This window comes from Phasianus colchicus, chromosome 2 (genome assembly GCF_987193195.1).
Source record: "Phasianus colchicus chromosome 2, bPhaCol1.hap1.1, whole genome shotgun sequence".
In the NCBI taxonomy this organism is placed as follows: domain Eukaryota; kingdom Metazoa; phylum Chordata; class Aves; order Galliformes; family Phasianidae; genus Phasianus; species Phasianus colchicus.
The window spans coordinates 4452033-4475688 of NC_143437.1; the positions used below are offsets into that span (position 1 = coordinate 4452033).

General features: G+C 45.2%; 1 protein-coding gene across 1 annotated transcript in view; it reads left to right on the forward strand.

Moving 5' to 3' along the window:
- SLC24A3 (solute carrier family 24 member 3) overlaps positions 1–23656 on the forward strand; it is a 148903-nt gene that overhangs the window by 58168 nt on the left and 67079 nt on the right. The window contains exon 3 of the mRNA XM_031603372.2: positions 22970–23046. Coding sequence (XP_031459232.1) covers positions 22970–23046 — 77 coding nt within the window. The remainder of the gene's footprint in view (positions 1–22969; positions 23047–23656) is intronic.

The following is a 23656-nucleotide window of genomic DNA, read 5'->3' on the forward strand; positions in this document are numbered from 1 at the left end:
TAACAGAAGGTTTGGGCATCCCCTCTGTGGTCTGGTGTCAGTGAGTTCTTTGTATGTGAGTTCTTTGTATGGGTGTTGACTCATTTGACAGCCTGACAAGCACTGAAATACTGTTTCAGGACAAATTTTGATGCTAGGTAGATTTTTTGTTTGTTTATGTTTTTAATTTAGTTTTAAATACATCTGTTATTAGAAAAGCTTCAGGCAGACATGCTCAGAGAAGTACCTGAAATGGGAATGGCTAAAACTTCATGGATTCTTTGGAAGTGTTTCCAGTCTCACTTTAAAATGAACTCATTTTGTTCCAGCTTGGCAGCGATATGAGGAATTGATGGAGAAGAGAGAAAGCATCAGAGTTAAGAGATTTCAAAAACACCCTAGGAAATGTTCCCAAACAACCACAAACCCTCCCCGGAGACCCCATCCACGTATTAGAAAGCTCTAACTGCTCATATCAAACAGTTCAAGGAAGAAAACTTGGCCCCTGTAGCTGCTGGGTGGAAGGAGCAGGCTGCAGTGGGGTGCCAGAAGTCTCATCCAGCACAGGAAAAGCCACTGCTGTGCTGTGCTGCCCCAGCCATGAGTCAGGAAGCCCTTCAGGAAACTCATAGCAAAATGCATTAGATGGGGACAGTAATGCTTTCCCTTTGCATCTAGCAAGAATGTTCTGCTTTAGAGATTAATGCTTTCCCTCAGGCCCTTGCAAGAATATTCTGCTTTACTGATCAGTTCAGCATCACCATGGGAAAACAGTGTTTCCATAGCCTTTGACACAATGTGGTAATGTATTTTGGAAAGGAGGTTGGCTCCTGCAAGTTGCCTTTGCTCCATCACAGCTAGCCAAAGAAACCCACACAGTGGGTCAGGAGGAAGAATCTGGTACATTAATGGAAAAGAGAAAACATGCTGCCTTGCACAGGTGGGGTGGATGCTCATGTGACAAGTGGGGAAATGGTCGTTGGCAAGGGCAGACCTAGACTTTGCACCATGCTTGGAACATTGGATTTTATCTCTGTAGGAGATTAACACACCAACCACTGACAGCTGCTTTGGTGTAATGGAATGCTCTTAGAGGGAGAGCTTTCCTCCAGGAAGCTTGTGAGAAGGCTTGAATGAAAGAGATCCTGTGAAGTCAGCGGTGCTTTAAAACACTTGCTTGGCAATTGTGATGGTGCTGCAGCTCGCGTTCCTTTCAGCATGTACAGGAGTGCCAGCTGTGATTTATGACTTGTACCAGGATACATTCTCACTCCTGTTTGATTAAAAATGTGGCTGGGAATGTTTTTCAGCCAACTCGAAGCATACAAATCAAGATGACTTTCAGTAGTTGGTGGGAGCCAAATCTTGATCTCAGCGCCAAATTATATTACTGACAGCAAGCCAAGGTGTTGGTCCCAGATTTCCATCAAGATAATTGGAACCAGGATGAGGATGTGTCCTCCCTCCTTCAGCTTTCTGGTTTGGATTCCTTGTTCCGGGTCATCTCAAGGGGCTACAGAGCCCTGAAGTTCTGATGTTCCTAGCTTCTGTGGTCACCCTGCAAAACCCAGCTTGGTTTTGCCATGTGTGCCAACATCCTTATTGTTATGGCCACAACCAGCCCTAAGGGAGACTGCACCATTCCCAGCTACCCAGTCCCTGATTCACACCCTCCAGCAGACAGCTGGCTGACACAAATTAGCTGTTTGTTGGTTTTTTTTCCCAAAAGCAGATCTGCTGGTGGGGAGATGCTCTCTGAGGTCGATACGCTGGTGGTTTCTTCTTTGAAGGACTCATGAGTGGCCACTACAAGTTGTGTGTATGATCCTGTGTTCTGCAGCCTTGTGCTTTTGCTTACTTTTGGCATCACTTTGTGACATGTCAGAGTGATGGGACAAGAGAACAGTACAGCCCTCTGCACTCAGGCAGTGCCATACTGTTGGTATTGGGCCACTGTGCTCCCTGGAGTAATGATCTGCCTTGGAACTGCAAGGCTGTCAGTGAACAGGGAGGGGAATGAAGAACATGGGAATCAATGCAGCCAAGGGGAGAGTGAGAGAATGCCACTCAGAGACAAGATGTTGTACTTGGGATGATGTACTTACGATTATCTACTTGTGGATGCCCCTGTTCATTGCAGGGGAGTTGGACTAGATGACCTTTAAAGGTCCCTTCCAACACTAAGGATTCTATGATTAAATTGCAAGAGGTGTGTTATTGGAGAGGCAAAGGAACACGAATTTACAAAAGGGGCAGCCCGTGGGTTGCTGTGAGTCAGTGTTTGTGAGCTCCTGGTATTAGTTCAGCAGCTTAGAGGGGTGGTATTTGTTTACGTTCTTTCAGAGGACTAATAATTAACAAATGTTAATTGGAAATTGCAGTCAGTTCTCATGATGAGACAGTGAATGCAGTGGTCCTGTAATCCTCTTCCTGTTCTACAGGTGTCAGAGTGGGGTAGCATGGTTACTGAGGGATGTACCAGGTACAGCTGGGGACAAAGGCAGACCCAAGTCTTGCTGCTTTGAAGCACTACAGTTTCCTGCAGTAAGGATGCTCCAGCTTAAGAGAATGGCATTTTTACTGCTAGATGTTTTTCTGATCTTTTTTCTGTTTGGCTTTAAATAGCAACACGTGTTGTCCATCTGGGTGCAGTTAAGGGCTGGTCGTTGTCTGTGTAGTCACAGACTTTTATTCCAGGTGCAATAAAGCATCTGTAGGCCCAGCCAACGTGGTAGGAACATGCAGGATTTCCCAAAGCTTTCAGTCTTACTAACATGCAGCTGCTCTTCTTCGAGCCCTGCTGTAGAAATGCTGCTGGTTCTTCTAGCAGGGTCGGTAGCAGCAATGCTGTGAATCTCTGGAATTAGGTGATTGACAACATCCCTGCAATATTTTGCTTTCTAACCGGGCCCCAAAAACCACATTCACTGTGACTGATTACTCGGTGTTGATTGGACAGAAATCCAATGGGTGGTTGTGTCATCCTGAAGGTCAGACTTCTTGTTCCTAAGAAGTCCCTCCTTTTATAGGTGTTAATGGTTCCAGCAGTGTGGCTGGGAGGGAATCGAAGGGACTGCTGGTGGCACTGGGCAGGTCTCAGCAGTAGATACGTTTCTGTTGTCGCTACGATTTACATCCCAATAACAAATTGCTGCTTTGAAGATGGCTTTCCTTTTTCCCCAACAGTCATTATTACCAAAGAAATCCACAAGTGAGATCTAAGAGCCATTGTGTTCATTGAAAAACTGAGTCTTATATCCTGGTGATAGAGGAAAGCTTTCCTGCAGGTTTTGTCTAAAGATTGTTTCAATAATTTTTTTTCTTTAACAGTACTTGGCTTGCTCCAGAAGTAATGCCTCCTATTTAGTTCATGGAAACTATAACAGATACAAAGAGCACAATAACATTGTTTGATAGAGCATGTTCTCAGCTAGCAAATACTCTTTTTCAATATAGTGATAGAGTCATAGAATGGCCTGGGTTGAAAAGGCCCACAATGCTCATCCAGTTCCAACCCCCTGCTATGTGCAGGTCGCCAACCAGCAGACCAGGCTGCCCAGAGCCACATCCAGCCTGGCCTTGAATGCCTGCAGGGATGGGGCATCCACAACCTTCTTGGGCAACCTGTTCCAGTGCATCACCACCCTCTGTGTGAAAAACTTCCTCCTAATATCCAACCTAAACCTTCCCTGTCTTAGTTTAAATCCATTTTCCCTTGTCCTATCACTGTTTACCCTCATAAACAACCCTTCCTTCAAATACTGGAAGACCACAATGAGGTCTCCCCAGAGCCTTCTCCAAGCTAAACAATCCCAGTTCCCTCAACTCTTCCTCATAGAAGAGGTGCTCCAGCCCTCTGGTCATTTTAGTGACTCTCCATCAGCTGTGCATTTTTACCACTGCCATGCCACCGGTATCAATCTACCTCTGACATCATGGGCCAGCATAATAAAATAGGAGGCATTACTTTTGGAGCAGCCCTCGTAGTTCTGTATTCATCTGAGATTACAGTGGTGTGGATCCAATTCACAGCCTCCTTGCTGAGGTTTCCATATTGTGATTGTCATAAAGCGCCTCTCTTTGAAGTAATGTGGTTGCTGGCAGAAGGAGATTCAGAGATGCCAATTTTAATCAAGGCCTTTCATTGCAAATGCAATTTTTAGTTTATTTGGGATGACAAGAGTTTCTCACCGTGTGAACTTTCCAAATGTGGCCCTGAGCAAAGTCATCGTAGCTGCTGAAAGCAGCCAAAAAAATGCAAGCAGTGTGCTCTGTCCTGTATGCAGATCCACTCCCTTGTGCTCCATGGTGCACATGGCCTTTCTATTGAAGTACTTAGATTCATTTTTTTTTCATAGGAAAAGGATTTTATTTTCATTTTTATTCTTTTTAGTAAAATATTCTGTGTATCTTCGCATAGCAGGTCTCTTTTTTTTCCTCTTTTTTTGTACTCTACTGAGAATTTCTCTAGACAGCAGCTAAGGAAAAGCATGCATATTCCAGAGACATCATATGAAAAGGAACACATGCAATTAATATATAAATACACATAGCTTTAGACACAAATAACTTGATGTAGCAGTGAGTGGCACGTTTCCTGCTGTCTGCAGAAATGCACATGAAGCTGCTGCCGGCTGATGGAGAGCAATGCAGTGAGTATGTTGGACTCCCTCCTAGCAATTCTGTTTTTAACCTTATAATATTTTTTCCTTCTGACTGATGCGAAATGATAACTGGGGGATGGAAATCAGCTGCATTTTTAGTGTCTCTTGCATCCAGATTTTGTGCCTTCGGCTGCAAGGGAAAGCAGCGCCCAACTTTTGACCTGGGGGAATGTGATGGAACGAGGAAGGATTCAGAGCTGGCAGAAGGATGCGTTAGAATCTTCTAATGCATGCACTGATTTCAGGCAGGCCTGATTTGTGCACTGGCACCTCACTCTGCTTACAGAAAGGAAGAGTTGTCTCACTGCTCACAGTTCGCTGCCCCTTCCTTGTGTTTGCATCCGCCCTGCTCCCCTGTGAGCTGCATGCCTGATTGGACATACCGTGTTAACTCACTGCCTTTTTAAGCCTTGAAAAATGTCACTGTTTCTGAGATAACACAGGGCCCTCAGCTGGGGATGTCAATGGCAGTTATATATAAAATGTTGTCATGTGTGGTTTTTTTGTTTTTTTTTTTTTCCCCCCCATTGTTGACCAACACAATTGGTCTGATTGGGACCTGTTATTTTGCTATCTGTTCTTTCTTTGGGAGTTTGCATCTTCTCCCAGCACTCAGGCGTCTAGGGATCTCTGCTACCTCACTGCAGTGCTGCACATCCTGGGTAGTTCTTGTCCTTTTGAGTGTCCCTGGTGCTCTGCAGGGACCTGCCTGGGGCTGCTGACATGCACAGCAGTGCCTTGCCTGCCTCTGACAATCCCATTTCCCAAGGGGGTTGCAGCCATTCTGTTCTTCGCTGTTTTGTGCCCACTGGTTCGTTGTCAGTCCCCTCACTACAAGAAGGGCACTGAGGGCCTGCAGTGTGTCCAGCAGAGCTGTGAGGGGTCTGGAGCACAAGTGTGATGGGCAGCGGCTGAGGGAAGCGGGGCTGTTCGGTCTGGAGAAGAGGAGGCTCAGGGGAGACCTCGTGGCTCTCTGCAACGACCCGAAAGGAGGCTGTGTGAGGTGGGGTCGGCCTCTGCTCCCAGGGAACGGCCATAGGACGAGAGGGGATGGCTGTAAGCTGTGCCAGGGGAGGTTCAGGTTGGCCGTTAGGAACAATTCCTTCTCCAGAAGTGATTCTGCACTGACACAGCTGCGCAGGGAGTGCTGGGGTCACCTGGAGGTGTCCCAGAGCCGTGGGGATGTGGCACTGCGGGACGTGGGGATGATGGGGTTGAACTGGGTGATCTTAGTGGTCTTTTCACAGCACAACTGTGGAAGGGCCAGTGTCACTAGTATCATCAAAGCACATGCTGGGCAAAGCACTGGAAGAAAACCAGAGTGCTTTTGTGTATGGAGAAGGAGAAGTCAGAGGGGAAGGCTTGCTTTAAGCTCGTCTGCCATCATGTGAATGCTTCTAATTTGTTGCTCCGTGAACGCGGCCCCTTCTAGAATAATGAAGTTGTAAGCATATCCTCTGAAATTGATTGAAAGCTTAGTTGGCTGTTGAAAGGTATAATCCCACTTTAAAGACTCTCTCATTTAAAAACATAATCTTATTTTAAGGCTCTTGATATTACCACAGCAATGCTTCCATTTAGGGGGGAGGGAAGAGGAAAAGAATATAATTGGAATAAAAAAAAGGAGCTTACTATCTCCGTAAAACAGATGGTCCTTTCTCTAGCCACATGTAAAATAGTCCTGCCCATGTAGGGATTTACATGTAATTACAGCTGCCCTTGTAGTTTCCTCTTCTTTTTCTGTCCTGTTTGATTTTCTGTGAAGAAAGAGGAGCTGAATTCTGTGTGGAGTCATCCCCATAGGGAATTACAGGTCTGTGGGTCTCGCTGTGTATAGAACTTGCTGACTGTGCACTTTCATTTCCGAGGATTTCTCTTCGCTGAAATTCAGCCAGGAAAACCCCTTGCTGGACATACACAATTGTATGTGGATGAAGTCCTTTCTAGGCTGGGAGCCTGGAGCCAGTTCCCTGTAACTGGCACCAAATTGAATGAAATCCCTTTGGTCAGGCAGTCACCTGGGCTGTGCCTTTAACTGGCTGGAAGACCACTTGTGGGACTAGCCTATGTGACACATCACAGCCACTTCCCAGCTTGGAGGTAACCCAGTGACTCTCAGTACTTCTCCTGTGGTCTGGTGGAGGGTCTGGGGTTTGCAGGATGCCTCTGGGCCTGTTTGGAAGCTAAACCTTTGTACGAGCTTGGAAGAGCACATTGCTATATCCCACACATCCTGATAGAGCAGCCCTGATAGAGAAACACCTTTTAGTATATGATTAAGCCTAGGAGTGGTTTCAGAGTATTTATGTGCTTAGAAGCAAGCATGTGCCTCAGCCCTTTGCTGAGTGGTGTTTTACATGTATGTTGATGCACGTGTAGCTGGTTATGAGCTCAGATAAGTACATGTGCTTTGGTTCAGTGCGGTGCTCCTATGTCCACTGCACAATTATTTCTTTCAGTTTCTCTGTTTTACCTCCTGAATTCCCTCATGTTGGAATACAAGCAAGCAGTAATATGAGACCCCAGCACGTGCCATGTGCAGCACCAAGCATCTCAATGCAGACGAGAAGTTCTGCAAGCAGAATTGCTTTTGGCACTTATACAGGATTCCCTTTCCCTCTTGTTGGCTATAAATCATGGTTTGTATTGTCCTTTGCTGCTAGGGATGCACAGGCTTTTGGCAGATGTGGGCTTTGCAGCATAGAGGAGTTGGTCAAGCAGTTTTTCAAACCCCTAACTCTATTTAATAATCTTGCTTAGGGTTTCATCATTTGAATTTCACATTCTAGCCAAAGAAAAATGGTGTGGGGGTCATGCAGCTATTGACCCAGGGCTTTTCTTCCCTAACTCCTGACGTCTGTAGTGAGGAATTCATGTATGCCAGCTGAGCTTCTTCCCTGTAGCACTTTCTTCTTCAGAAGGACATCAGTGCCTGGAGGGAATAATCCCCAAAATAAAATATTTCTATGAGTAGTACTATGCTTTTGTTATCATCAGCCACAGAAAGCTCTTTCTTGGGAGCTCAGAAGTACCTACAAGCAAAAAGGCTAAAACATTTAAAATAATGTCTCAAACGACAGCTGTTACTACCAGAACATGAAGTTTCTTGGTAACATTTACGTGTTGTTTTGGAACAATATTCACAGTATGGAAGCTGCGAAGGATGGAAAAAAGAGAGTGAGAAATGGCACTGAGTTTTCCTGTGTTTCTTTTTCAGACTTAAAAACAAGCAGCGAGATGCATTTGGCTTTTCCCATTTTGCTAGGATGGACAGGAGAAGGCTGAAAAATGTTCTTTTGCTGTTTCATCAGCCTTTGATAAAGTACTTTGTTTGGTATGTTGCAGAGAGGTGGTGGCATCTCCATCCTTTGAGCTTGGATTTGACCATCTCCCAGGATGCTGGCCAACCTCAGCCAGCGTGGGACTTCATGGTCTTACTGAGCTGTATGTAGGCACTGATATTTCTTCCACATCAGCATGGAAAATGCAGAGAAGTTTGTGTATTGAAGAGACAAAGAACTAAGAAACCACAGATAAAGGAGCTGTTCTTCTGTGTGAAAAGAAAGGCTGTTTTCTGGTTAAACCTTTCAGGTGAAGCTACTCCATTACAGGAGACTGCAAATGGGGGTAAAAGGAGCTGCCTTTGCTAACAAAGAGCATCCTGAGCAGCGCTGTCATCTGCCATGAGACTGAAGCATGCACCCATTCCCTGCTTGTTTGCTACTGTGCAATCAGCAGAATGGTGCTGCACGTTTGCAGTGGGCTCTGCCATTGAGAAATGGTGACTCTGTGGCAATCTTTCCCCGCCTGCAGCATGGCTGTCCTCTGGGAAAAGCTTTTAGGCCATCTGTAGAAGGCGTGTTGCTCTGAGCGTTGCCTGGGTAGTGGAGAGGAGTGCCCAGTGATACTCAGCTCTGCAAAGTAATGCCAAGATCTCTGTGAGGCTGGCATGGCTATCATCATTTGTGAACTAATAAGCATGAGGCGTCCAGATGGCAGAAATAATGTGTGTTTTGTAGCAAAAAACTAATGCTAAGTCCTTGTGATAACGCTCTGTTCCTTGAACTTCGTTAGCAATTTTCTGTTCTAAAATGGTAATAAAGTGTGCGTTTGCTTATTAGTAATGACTGTCAAGCCATTCACCATCATGGAAATATCCTATTTCCATGGCTTTGATAAATAGCTGCTGGAGCTCATGAATTTTTAATAGTAGTCCTATATTTAGGGGCTTTCAGTTTCTGAGAGAGATAAAAGGCCCTTCGGAGATGGAGTTCTGGAAGTGCCTTGTCTTCTGCAATGCTGGTACCTATTTAAAGCCAGTGTTGTCTTTCTGATGTATGGTTATTATGGTGGCACTGACTGATATGATTTTCATGCTGGAGATTAGGCTCTAAGCCTGTCTGTCACTATAAAGCAAAGCACGTACCTGCAGAAGACCCTGCTGTGTGCTTTGCTTCACCTGCATGTGATGCTTGTTCACTTTTCTCTGATAATTATCGTATAAAACTAACTGGGTTGGTTCTGCTTCATCCGAAGGCTCCTCTAGGTAGGATAGATAAAGGTGGGTGTAATATTGGGATACATCTACAGATAAGTACATGTATGTATGTGGGCTCTGTAAGACCTTTTTAGAGACAGCTAATTGAAACATGTCATCTTGCATTTTGCTGTCAGCCAGTGAATTGGTATGCACACATGAACGTGTGCACGGAGGTGAATGCACCCATCACGGCATTACTGTGCCCTCACATGTCAGCTAGCTGGATTGAAGGTTTTCTGGTGCTCCTCCAGCTGAGAGAGTTCATCAGCCAGTAAGCAGAGTTATCCACTGGCCAAACACCAAAGTCTTACATGTATCTTCTGTGTAGAAACCTAACAGAACAAAGTGATGACCGAAGGTGAAGCCTCTAAGAGAAACAGCAGGGGAAAGTGCAGTGCAGAGCCCAGTGTGCTCCAGCTGTTCTGTGGCTCAAGGAGCAGTCATGGCAGCTTAAGTGAAGCTGATGCTGGGTTTCCCAAAGAGCTGGGCTCTGATGGCTCATCCTGCCTGGCCAAGTCCTTTTAAACAGCACAGAGCCCCTCTAACAAAAGTGCTCTTCTAGACAAAATGAGATTAAGATTGAAGACCAGCACTATGCAGATAAGTGAAAGCAGACAGAAGTTTCTTGAGCCTATTCCTGTGACGTTCAAGTTGAGACATAGGGAACAAAGCATCCTTCTATTTAGGCTGTGTGGGAGTGCCAGAAAGTTCACTATTGCTGGTCTCAATGTTCCATTTCAAAGAAGTATCATGGCAGATTTTCTGCTGCTGTCTGTAGCACACCACTGAATCAGTCAGAGATCCTCAGTGCTAGTTGCTGGAGTGCCATTAGTTCAAGCAAAGCCGTGCCAGTTTCCATCAGCAGAGGATGAATGTAGCTCACTGCATCTAGCTCTATCTAGATCGTCTGTTTTTTAGCCAGCTCAAGGTACAGTGTGCTGTTGCTGGAGATGTCCACGTGTTTTCAGTGGTGTTTGTTTGACCACTCAGATTGTACGGCCAGAAATGTGATGTGGTTGCTTGTCCCTACAACAAGCCTGGTTTCATCTCACCAGAAGCAGTGTAGAAGCAGTGTAAGGCTGCAGTTGGGATTTGGTTGATCTCTGTAAATGGGAGTCCAGACTGTTTTTAGAAAGTGATCTATTGAGCTTCATGGGACAGCATGCATATCAGTCTTTGCAGAAATGGCCATTGGCAAGCGAATGATTAATGCATGTAACGTGAAGAAAAATGGCCAAATCTCAGCCTAAAGTATGGAAAGAATTAGTGACGGAGTAATTAGAGAATTTAGAAGCCTCCAAGTTGAGTTGAATGTGATGAACTTCACAGTGTGGTGTCTGAGGAATGGGATTAAATAGTCCTCCAGCATTAGTGCTGAGACCTGCCAGCTGTGTGGGTGGTGTGGAGTTTTGAGGGCCCTTGGTATGTTTGGAAGAGCAAGCTGGGTATTCAAACGTCAGATAAACTGGAGAGAAGACTAAAAAACACGGGATGAAATCCAAAGGGAACCAGTGAGCGTGCTCTTTTTGACATAGGTAGGGTTGATATTGTGCGTTGGCAGAGTTCATTCTGTCTTGAGGTGACACCAGCTTGTGTTAGCCCTGTTTTATGCATTGTTCCGATTTGCAAAGTGTTCTTAATTCCTTCAGGTATCTGTGAAAACAAAGCAAAACAACAGCCAGCAGGTGTGAAAGCGTGGCAGGAACCTGTGGGACCTGTGCTGGTTGCTTTGTCACCTGGAAATCCATCCTTGCCTGCTTTTCCAAAAAGTCTTAGGCTGCAAGCTTCTCTGCAGTGTGTGCAAATTTTCTCTTGGGGGATACATGTAGAAATGGACATGGATACCACAAAAATGCCTGTTCACAGGTTAGTGAATGTGTTTATGGGAATCGGGTCCTCTTCAGATAGGATTTCATTGGCTGATGTCAGTGGTCGTTTGCTTCAGCAGTGCTGATGCTGGGCATGGGGTGCGGGATAGATTGCAGCAATCATCTTTTTCATTCAAGTGAATGCTGCTTGTTTACATCCCCAAGAATTTCCTTTTAATGCACTTGCATTAATCCATCAGAGTAAAGGATTGCTCTAATTTCCATCTTAAAGATATATTATGTTCATCATTTTCACTTTGCCATCTCGGATTGGAAATTCAGTCCCAGTTTTATATGCAAAGAGCAAAAAAGATGGATGTCTGAAGAGTGTAACTCCCTCTGGCTTGCTAAACATCTTTATTTAAAATGAGCCAGCCTAAGCACGTAAGTACCTTGCCGATGATAGTGTTGAGATGGAAAAATGAGATGATAGCTCTGCTTCTGTTTTGACTGAGAGGGGGAAGGGAGCAGATAGCTTATGTGTCTGGAATGTAAACTTCAAGGAGAAATGTTAATAAATGTCGGGGTCCTATGCTTAGAGAAACACACGGTCTTTCATCCTGTGCAGATATACTTTTTGGTGGCAAGAGAGTAGCCAGAACAGAAAGAGGCACTTCTAAAAGGTTGTTCCATGAGGTGATCTCATACATCAACCTTGCAGATGTTTACTCTGCAGAGGAACAGGTTCAGAGGCAGATGGAGTACAATCAAACCGCTGGCAGCACGGTGAATAAATCACCCTCTGCACCAGTGTAACTTACACCTCAAAGAGCACGTGGAGTGGAGGCAGAGAAGCAGAGAGATGAGTGGTAGGTGGATAAAGGCAGACTATCACCTTTGAGGAACTGCTGCACATCTGTGTAGGTTGCTCCAAAAGTAATGCCTCCTATTTATTTCCACGGAAACTGCAACAAAGAGCACAATAACACTATTTGATAGAGTAAATTCTCGGCTGCAAAATATTATTTTTCCAACATAGTCACCACCATTAGCTGTGCGTTTTCACCAGTGATGAGCAAGGTCCTGCATGCCATGCTTGTACAAATCTGTACCAGTGGAGGTGACCCACTGGTGTTGTCACCAGTGCTGAGACACACCACCTCATTGTGCTCACATCCATGGTTTGGACTGCAGGTGCTGGGCTCTACTGGTGATCTGGGGTGGTCATGCACAACGTGAAGCCCAGCACAAGAGAGGATGGTGGCTCTTGCACTGCGATGGGGCTGTTGTGCCTCGCACACCGGGTTCCTTTAAGCTGACCCATCTGCAGAAAGGGCAGGCCATTTGGCCTCATTGCCCAGAATTAATCTCCACATAATGTAAAACACTGATTACATCAAAGTAAGAAAATAGTTAATGGGATGCCTAACGTAAAATAACAAAGAGATTGTAATAGCTTTAAGCATTTAGAAATTTGAGGGAGCTTAAAGAGAATTAGAGTTGCTGCGCAGATGCACCCGGACAGTTTAAATGCTGAAATTCATTTGTGGGCTTCAAATCCCTGCAGTGACAGCGTGGGGACAGTGCAGCGTGTGGCAGCTGTGCAGCTGCACTGGGCAGCCCTTGGGGAGTGAAGGCTGGGTGAAATGCAAGGCAGGCAGCCATCCTCTACTTGTCTGGAGTGACAAGGAGCCATAGTGGAAGGATGTTGTGAACGGCAGGCGGTTTGGGTTCTGAATCATGTTGAAACATCCCCTCTATTTCAAATCCACATGCAACCGTGACTTCTGACAAAGCTGTGTCTAAGGTGCAAGTGGTGTTGGAGGGCATTGAGGTGGAAGACACTGTGCTGAGGATGCTTTGGAGGAGCTGTGGATGGGGGAGGCCTGCTGTCTCTGCCTGGGAGTGTATGGGCAGGTGATGTGAGCAGTGTGGGGTGCTGGGATCTGGGCCATACAGCTGACGTTGTTCAAGGTATTGTTCAATATCTTCATCAGCAATCTGGATGAAGGGATAGAGTCCATCCTCAGCAAGTTTGCTGGTGATATAAAGCTGGGAGGAGTGGCTGACACACAACAGAGGGCTGTGCTGCTATTAAGGAAAGCCTGGACACTGAGAGTTGGGAGGAGAAGAACCTAATGAGGTTCAATGAGGCAAGTGTGGTGTCCTGCCTCCTATATGGGGAGAAATAATACATATTCCAGTACAGCTTGGGAGCTGACCTGCTGGAAACGAGCTCTGTGGAGAAAGATTTAGGGGTCCTGGTGACCAACAGGTTGGCCATGAGCCCTAGAGGCTAAGAAGGTCAGTGATACCCTGGGGCACATTACAAAGAGTGCAGCCAACAGGATGAGGGAGGTGATCCTCCTTTTCTGCCCTGATGAGGCCATATCTGGAGTACTGCATCCAGACTCATTTTTGGCTCAAAGCTGTTGCTGACCCTGTGTCCTCCTGGGATGCAAAGTGAGGAAGGACGAGGCTGAGACTTTAGCACTCAGTAACCACTAAAAAACAGCCAGTAGCAAGGAGATAGCTGAGAGAGTTTCCTTTTCTCTCTCTTTTTGTCTTTCCTGCTTAAACAGGAGATTTTGGTAGAAGACACAGGAATAAATAGGCAAAACTGGAGCCATAGGATCATTATGGTTGCAGTGACCAATCAATCATCTAGTCCAGCCATCAACGCATGCTCTAGGCCATGTCACTTTGCAATATCTACCCTTTTCTTGAATACCTCGAGGGATGGTGACTCCATCACCTCCCTGGGCAGCCTGTACCATCACTTGTATGGTTTCCTGCAGTCACAAGGAATGCAAAGGTGTCATCCTCTCATTTGTTTCCAGTTTGAAGGTACCAGTTTGAAAGAAATACTTCAATACAGTTCTATTGCAGAGATCGTGTCTGTGGAAAAGCACAGTCTTCCCTGTGCAGCTGGGAGCAGTCTCAAAAATACAGCTTCTGATAAAATTAACACTTCTGATACAGGAGGAATTTCTCAGCTTTGAAACACTCCATGCCTCACTGTGATAAAGGCAGTGGAGTCAACAAGGTGATGAGGACAAGGAAGGTCCTTGTGACAGTCGCAGGCAGGTGGATTCTCTGGAACCCTTTTTCAGCCAGTATATGCAGATGTATTGTTATTTTTTAAGACCTTTTATCCTACGTGGCGAGTTCAGTCAGTAATCCAGAGCTTGCAATGGACCATGCTGAAGTATATCCAGACCAGTATTTATTACTTACACAGAGGTGAACTTTATCTGCTCTGAACCTTCCTTTTTCCTTAATCATAGCCTCCAGCAGCATCAACCCATTTTCTGGCACTGTTGTCCCTTGAGCATGCAGTCCAGGTTCCCTTGCAGAGCCCTTTATAGCAAAGCATCTGTGGATCATGAGCATCACTGAGAGGCAAATTGTTTTCATCATGTTGTCATCCATGCTGTCTGCCACAGGATACTGTCCCTGCAGGTGTTGAAGACACGTGTAGATGTTGTACAGAGGGACATGACTTAGTTGGGAAATACTAGTGACAGTCAGGCTGCATGATCTTGGATGTGTTTTCCAACCTTGGTGATCCTATGATTCGGTGTTGCAAAATAGTGTTTTGTAGCTGAGAATGTGCTCTGTCAAACAGCGTCATTGTGCCCTTTGTATGTTGTAGTTTCCACGGAAATAAAGGAGGCATTACTTTTGGAGCAACCTACTTAAAACATTGGTTTCCCAAAACAAAGCTACAGAAAGAATTTGCGTTCAAAAGAAGTCCATTAAGTCCAGAATAGCTGTAGTCAAGCCAGTAAGTTATTAGGAATTTCTAGCAGTTCATTTGAGAATGGGGACTAGTGGAGATTGGTTCTTTTCTTGCTGTGCTTTTGCTAAGAACCGTCCTTGTGCTCGTTATTTCTGACCACAGTGTGTCTGATGTATAATTTTGTGTAAGTGTTGCATTTGTCAAGGGAGATACCTTGGTTCGAAGCCAGCTGTGCTTACCTCTGCAAGATCTATAAGCAGTGCCTCTGTGCATTTCCTTCCACAAGTAGTAGTTACTTGTGATAGTGATGTATGTGCATGTTCCTCTGCAGATACCCCTGTGCAAATCTGCATGTGTTTCTAGGTGGCAGGGTGGCTCTGCACCTCCTTCTTCATTCCCTTTGGCTTTAAAGGTGACCCAGCATCCCACAGGCACGCTGCAGAAAGGCTCTCAGCTTTCGGTCATTGTGATGGACTCAGTGGCACTGATTTGCAGCAAGGCTCCCTTTTGTGACACTCCAGCTCTGTGCTGAGCACTGCTGAGCCAGCCTGGAAAGATTTAAACGTTCTTTTGTTCAGTGTGTGCCTCCAGCATCCTTTGTGTTAGGCACAAGCCCTCTATTCCTCTGTGCAAGCAAATGAGCATGCAGTAACCAAAGGAAATGGATGCATGCTTAACCTCATTGCTGCATGAACATCCATCATAAATGTTTAATATAGGGTAATTAGCATTCATTACTGCAAAGATACAGAGAATACTATTTGAACACACAGTGCTTGCTAAGAGCCAACCCTGGTGAAGCGTCACAATACTTCAAATATGCCATTGCCCATAGGGATGTTGCATGGCTTATGTGGTGGGTACAGTATACCTCTATTATATCAGCAGCCTGGTTTTGGTCAGTATGTGGTGACAACAGTAAGCCTCTCGTTGCATCTGCTTCTCCAGTATGAATAGCAGTGGTCCCAAAGCATTGGAGTTGAGTCCTGGTTCTAGTCTAGCCCACTCACATAATTGTTTCAAGCAGTGACTCTCTGGAGCCTTATCTTCTTCTTATCCATGATGGGACATGCAGCCACCTGGGAAGAGCTCTTCAGAGAGAAGGAGCCAAGCAGGACACAGTAATTATCCTGGAAACCCTTTATTACTGTAATAAAGGCTAGGCTGCTTAGGGTTTACAGTTAGCACTGATGTGACTTGCCTTTGGCCGTGAAAGATCTGCGGGGACAAAGTGGAAAAAATGAATGGAGGTTTTGAATTTCTGAGAGTTTTTTTGCTAATTGATTGCCTAGACTGATCATCCTTGTTTGTGCTGCTTCTGTGAAAGCCTTGGCAGATTTCCCAAGAGTTTCTCTGTTCCTGGCCAGCAGCATAGAGTCTTTGTTTAAAAATAAGTGTATGCTGCAGCTTTGTGATCTATTGATCTAGATGAGTTTTTCCTTTAAAAAAAACAAACAAGCCAAAAAAAATCATCTTTTTTTTTTTTAATTCTCATTCAAATAGGCACAAATAGACACTGAAGGGAAAGCTGACAGAAGTAGATAGATTTCCTTGAGGAAACCCATAGGAGGTTATTTTCCATGCACTGTTCTCATCCCTGTTGAATGGCTGCGTTCCACACCATCTACCTGATCTCAGCAGCCCTGGCAGTAGTCCTGCTAGCAACTCACTCTTTCTTAAAGCAGGAGTGGTTCACTGTGTCATGGAACCTGTGCTACAGATAGAAACATAGAACTGTAGAATGGCTTGGGTTGGAAGAGACCTCAAAGCTCATCCAGTTCCATCCCCTGCCCTGAGCTGGGGCCCCCCAGCAGATCAGGCTGCCCAGGGTCCCATCCAAGCTGGGCCCCTCCAGGGGTGATGGGGCACCACAGCTCTCTGGACATCCTGTTAGGATAGGAGCTTCCTTCAGTAGAGCCATTTCAATGGAAACCCAGGATTTTCTCTGGGCACCACATTCCCTTCCCATTGCTTTGGGAGCCTCACTGAAAGACACTTCAGGGCTGGAAGCATCAGAGAGGTGAGGAAAAGGAGTTGAATGGAAAAGACTTTTGAAGGGCTGACTTCCTGCTGATACCCAACAGAAGAAGGCAGCAGCATTTACTCTTTGCATCTGTCCTGGCACAGCATGTGAGCTGCCTTGAAGGAGCCCAGCTCTGACAGGCACAACCCGTATTGTGCCAGTAAATCCTCTGAACAGAGTGGAAATGCGGAGCGTTTTGTAAGTCAGCTAATGCCAAGGCTGAATAGGGTCCCAGTTTTAATGAAGTGTGCACTGATTTAGAATAAAAAGACAAGAATGTATTCCAGCTCGTTCTATTATGACTAAAATAACTTTCCCCCCCATCAAGCCTGGGTACACAATCTTCCTCCAAGTCTGGAGGGGGAGCAGGTAGGGCGATATCCTTGTGGGTCTGCTGCTGCTTTGTGCTTGGGTGCACTGTGATGGGGGCTGTGTCCCCAGCTCTCATGTTGCTGCGTGGCAGCTGTTGCCAATCTGAACATCCTCTGCTCCTCCAGGTCCCCATCCAGTGCCAAAGAGCAGAACTTATGGCATCATACCCTGTGACCAAACAGGACCCAGGGGTGGAAGTGCTGAGTTTGAAGCCCTTGCTCTTATGCAGTTGCCAAATGCCTGTAAAGCCTGCAGGGTCAGTTAGGCAGATGTTTTTGGTTTGGTTTCATTGACAGAGTTGGTTTTGTTTTTATCTGGTGCAACCAAAATAAGCCTGGCAAAATCTGCCTCCATGTCCTGTATAAAAGCTGAGCGCTCTTTTAGGCAAAATAACAGACTATGAGCTTCTATATATCTAAATAGGGCAGCTGTTGTTAGAGTGGTGTTGCAGAGGCACCCTTTATTTCTTTTCAGAAAGGAGCTCCAGTGTTTTGCAGAGCTCTCCTCTTATCTGTACTCATCTGCACCTGATGCATCTCATAAAAATGCGGCAGATTCCAAATTGGCATACATTATTTTGTAATTGCACACATTGGAGTCTAAGCCACTAAGAACATTTGTGTTCAGACAATGTCTTGGAGCGATGAACACGTGCGATTTTCTCAGCTAAGGAGGTACATTTCATTACAGCATGGGGTGGGACCCTGAACCTGAGCGAGAATGAGATGTTGCTGCAGTGCCCAGAAGGGATGGCTAGGATTCCCTATCTCCTTCCCGGAGCTATCAGCCTATTCTATTTTTACACCGTTTTTTTTCTGCAGGCTTTTACCTTAGGTGCACTTCAGTCTCCTTGAACAAGTGCAGACTCCTGATGAAGGGGCTGGATTTTCTGACTCTGTCTGCTAAGAGACAAAATTCTCAGCAGCTGCAAGAGGAAGAGAAGCGTGTGCACGTGTGTTAGCAAACCATTCTGCGTGTGGCTACAAACGCTCCCCCGTGTTTCCTTTGCAGTGTCTTATGGTTTGGCGAATGGTGAGGACGATTTCCTGAACAAAACCACTTGTTTGGGTCTGTAGCAAACCTGATGGAGCTCCTTCTTGCTCAGTTACTGCTTAGTAGGCAGCGGAGCTGTGAGAGTTAGCTGCGTTCTTTTTCCATTCAATCATCTATGGAATTGCTAATTAAATTCCAATTGCTGAAGCTTTACTCATGATAATGATGTGAAAGCCAGGAAAAAGCAGCTTGGTTTTTCCAGCTCAAGACTGAACGTGTAGAATTGACCGTTAGAAGAAAACTGTTATTTTAGCTTTTATTGAGCAATTCAAATGGGAATTACTGAGAAACACTCCGAATGCCAGAACATCCTCCTTGCACATGCTTTGCAGTTTATTACCAAAAGCCATGCCTGCAACCTAATTGGCAGACTGTCTTTAAGTGCTTTATAATCCAATTAACAGCCAGAAATGTAATAAAGCATTTGAGTAAATGAAAGTAATTTATCTTTAAATGACTTGCAACAACTTTGCAACAAAGGTTATCCAATTATATTGCATGCTCTTTTCAACTGTTATACCCATTACTTGACTTTGGAACGAGAACTGCAAACCTAACAAAAAGATATAGCTCTTAATGAGGGTACACTGAACAAATTAAATTGCTGAGCTGTTTTCTGGATTAGCATAGTGGGACATTGGTTTTCCTGGATGCTTGTTAGACTGTCGTTTCCAAGATTTTATGACTCTAGTGCACTTAAACCCAGAGAGAAAGCCAGAGCGAACTGCGAGCCTCCTTTAGGGAGGATCTGTATTTTGCTGCATGCTCCACCACTTCATGGCTCGAATTGAGACATAGCTCATTTGGAGATAGCTGGTGTGCACTGCATCCAAATCCCACGTAAGCACTAGAGTGAGCAGCAATTAATAGGGCAGATAAGACAGAACCCAATAATACTGTACAACCATCTTCTCTCCTGCCGGGGTATGGAGGCTAACTAGATATTGACACGATCATTTGTTAGTTGCTCAAATTGAGTCATTTGGATCTTCATCTGTATCATCGTATGAGTTACATTTCTGAAAACATGAGGAATACATGCCCAACAATCGTTGGTAATGATTGCACACTGGCAATCCGTTGGGCAGCAGTCAATATGTCTAATGGCATGCCATTCTACAGAACGGTTTTTCATGCTTCTTCTGATTCCTGGTTAATCAGCCCAATACCTTATTGTGTTAAACTTAGTGCTGCTGCAGTGTGATTAGCTAATGCAGGTGCTTGATGACTGCAGCTTGTGGAGAGAGGATGGCTGTGGCGTAGAATGACCAAGCAGTTCATTTATATCCATGTTTGGTAAGAAAGATTTGCCTGTTAGTTGGTGTTTGTGGTAGTTTGGAGTGTGTTACACTGGGTGTATGGGGCCATCTCCAACTACACCGTCCAGCCCAGTTAAAGGGTGAGTACAACCAGCCATATCGACCACAAACACACAAAGAACCCCATAGTATCACAAGCATGGAAGACTTATTAGGGCCCTTGTTCAAGGATTTGGGTAAGTTAATGTTCTTAGACTAGCTTTTGGGTACCAATGTATCAGTTCCATTTCCATTCAACATAATATGGCACCTGGCATCTTTCTCTCACTGTTAAAGGTGAGAGCCAGTTTGCACTGTTCCATACACTGTGACAGTCCATCAGGCAATGAGATGATGCATGATTCAGCATTCAGGCTTCATCCATTGTTTTGGCAGTCATTTCATTGAAGGTTGGCTGTCTATTTATGGTTACAGTTCTATTCCATTGAAGAGTTCTTTGTACAATAAAAATCAACAAGTATTTTAAGTGGGCCAAGTACTGAGCACCTGGAGAGTTTCAGAACCTCCCTTTTCTAATAACACTCCCCAAGAAGCAGGGAGGCTGCACTGTTTTGGTCCTACTTTACCTCCCATGGCCATTCTACCATGTGATTTCCAGGTTCAAGACCAACAGGGGCAGGGAGCAGGAGGTTGTTCATGGTGCCAGTTTGTAGCTTAGTATCTTTTTTAGTTCCCTTCATCTGTATCCTAAGTGGAGAAACCCAAGTAGCGTGCAGTATGCATAAAGCACTGGGTTATCTATCTCGAGGTCTTTAAGTTTTCTAATACCTCATATAGTTATGTTGTCAAGCTCTTCATTGACTGTGAGCCCAAAGTGCTGTTTTCAAAACAATAGTCTAACATTCTGTAAGACTTGCTCCAGTGGGATTGCATAAGTAGAAACACCATTTGTTGTTATCTTCAGCCCATTTCTGTGCAAGAATGCTGGTAGAATGTGGTCTTTGTTCACTTTCAGTGCCGTTCAGGGTCCCATATGATGACAATAATTTTGTAGTCTTCTGATTGTATGAGCTCATGGCACTGGACAGGTTTGTAGAAGACTGCTTACTGTATCTGCACAGATTGAGGCACATTTTGCCTTCTCAGGCAGGAGCAAAGTGCCTGTATAGTTGATTTTCCACTGTAGTAATGGACTGTGTCCTCTGGCAAGGAGGGCTGTTGTTAGGAGGATGCCTTGTGAGAAGCATAAGCAGCAGTGTGTACAGGTCAGTTCTGATGTGCTGACTGCTAAAGACAAGGATTACAGAAGATGGATTTTGCATTTAGATTACCATGCTTGGTATCACCAACAGATAGTCAATGGAGGGTCTTCTTCTGGACCATTCCAAGCCCTTGAGTCTTGATAATGGGATTACAGAGAAGCATGGTGGACCTCCTGTTCTCAGCAAAGTTAGCCTCAGTTTATGGTGGGAATAATGAGGTTGGATGCAGGATCTGCTGATTCTGAGTGAAGCAGCATCTGATTTGGGTTGTGTTGTTTCTTTTTCTCTCCTGCTCTATCATATTGTTATTTGAAATAATTGTTTCTGCATGAAGTTTCTTCATGGTTCACTTCTGCCACCAGATGCTCTTTTGGAAGCTAATTAGAGCACAGATCCTGCCTGAATCCTACTGCATAACTGCAGTAAGAGGGAACGCTTCTATCCTTCATTCAGAACAGTAATGACTTTCCCTTTGAGTTTGCTGCAGGGATAAAACTGCTGTTGGGAACATGTGCAGGCTGTGCCATGGGAATCCTAGAGCACCATCCTTGTACAGGTGGAACATAGCTGTTGTATTATGGGGGGCTGCAGCTGAGGGGAGGACCTGGGGATTGGCAGCCTTAGACCAGCTGAGTGATCATCTTTGGCTGAGCACTGGAGTACGTGGAGAAAGTGGGAAGTCAAACTGGTTATTATGGTGTAGAGCATAGCAGAAAACACGTTTCTGATACTTCAGGTGTGTGTTGCTCCGACTGACTTTTCCCCATCCAGGTATGCAGGGTTACAGCTCACAGGGCTTCACGGTAATCCTAAGCCTTCCCTCTTAATCCAGAGGCTTTGGCATGCTTGCTTTTTTTCTAAATATCCGACATGCCTTTGTGAAAACCTCCTGTGCATCTCTGCTGCTGTACATCAAAGGTCTTGTTCACGTCGAGGACCTCTCTGAGGAGTCGGAGTGAAATTTGAAGGTAGAAGAAAGATTCGTTTTGATCTGAAATGCACAAATGATTTGTAAAGCTAAAAAGTGGGTAAGGTGAAACAGTTCTTCTGTACGTGACGCTCACTATCTGCTGCTGTCTTGGATTTCATCCTCTTTCAGGCCTTCGCTGATTATCTAATACAGCAAGTCATCCTAGGAACCGTAAGGGAAATACCAGCGTCTTGGCATTGTTCACTCAGTGAGGGCAATAAGAGGCACCCGGGCAAGGAAAAAAAGTTAGAACAGCTCAAAGGGAGTTTGCTGCCAAGTGTGTGCTGTTGGGAACAGCACTGGGAGAACGTTGTTGCTCATGTGGAGAGCATTCAGTAATTCCAGGGATCGGCTGGAGGACTCAGTGCTGGGAAGTCGAGAGGAGAAGAGTCAGAGGGAATGGGAAACATAGCTGTAGAGAGGAGCAAAATGAGCTGTCTTCTGGGGCTGCATTGACAGGAAAAGCAAAGTATGGGCTTAAATGGCACATGATGTCCCCTCTGCGCCTGCAGAGGAAATGACTTCTGTCATAGTGTGCCTCCAAGCATCGGCAGCTGCGGGCAGCCTCTTCAAAGTAAGCATTTTGTGTGTGCAGATGAGGGGGAAGGAATCAAGCCAGCATGCATTCAGATGAGACAGGTGCTGCTTTCCCGCAGTGCTAATTGCAACTCTCTACACTTATTTTGTGAGGGATCAGAGAGCCAGCCCCATTTCTTAGCAATGCAGCAGGGCATTATACGTATCATCAATAAAGTAAAAGCAGGGGAGGAGTAAGGCTGAGATGCAGAGCCCACTGTAGCTGTGGATATGGATCAGTGCTGTATTAGTAGGAGACTCTGAGATTTATTTAGAGTATTTCTGGCACCTGCCCTCTGCTTTTACCCATCCCATCCATTTCCAGGTACAAAACCATAAGCTAGAAGTGCTTTCTGGGAGTGACCTGTTGGCATCTACATGAATATGCTGTTTCCCCTTGGACTCTTCTGGAAGAGTGATGTGTGTCCTTGGGGGTTTATCTGCTCTCTCCAAGATGTCTTTGGGTACACAGCTCATGGTTGCTACGGAAGCAAATTGCACAGTAAGCAAGACGTCTGATTGACAGAGGACAAGTTAAGCTAAGCTGGAACCTAAGTGGAACAAAGAGCTTCTGCATGGGGCCCACAGGGTGGTTGTTGTAGGGCTGCCACCCCACGGAATGCTCTGGTGTTTTTGCATTGTGTAACTTAACAGTACACTTGGCAGTTTTGAGTACGTGGTAAAGCATCTGGGCTTTTTTTTTTCTCTCTCTTTTTTGCAGCTCTCCATGAATTCCCCAATGACATCTTCACGAACGAGGACAGGAGGCATGGAGCTGTCATCCTGCATGTCATCTGTGTAAGTTTTGTGACACTGTGTTTCTTTTCCTATCAGTTTGGACTGGATTCAGTATGTTCACTGACAGTTGATACTGCTTCCTACCCACAGGGTTTTCTGCTCTTGCATGCAGACGTTCCCCTTCTGTTCTCAGTCATGACTGAGAGTGAGCTTTAGTGACTAATCTGAGTATAATGTTAATGTGTGGTAAGTTACACAACAGGCCAAAAAAAACCCTCTATCAAAATAGACAAGAGCCAGAAAGTTGGAGTGTTTTTTTTCCAGTTTAAGACTCAAAGGGCCAAGGATTCCCCCAGCACTGAGGGAGAAGTAGCCATCATCTCAGAGAGTGGTGAGACCAAAATGCCAGCCTGGTCAACCTGACTTGGTGGGCCTGGAAGGGTGCTGCAAAGGTTCTTGTTTTTCCCAACAAGAATGGTGCCTGTAGGAGAAATAGATAAGTGGTGCTTGAGTCATATTGTAATCTAACTAGAAGATGCTCTAGTCAGTCTCTTACTTGGATGTCCAGAATTCCCCAGGTATTTAAGTTGCTGAAGTGAACTTTTCTTCCCAAATTAAAGGAAAGGTCATAACTCTGCATTTACCAGCTGCACAGTGACCCTGGATTCAT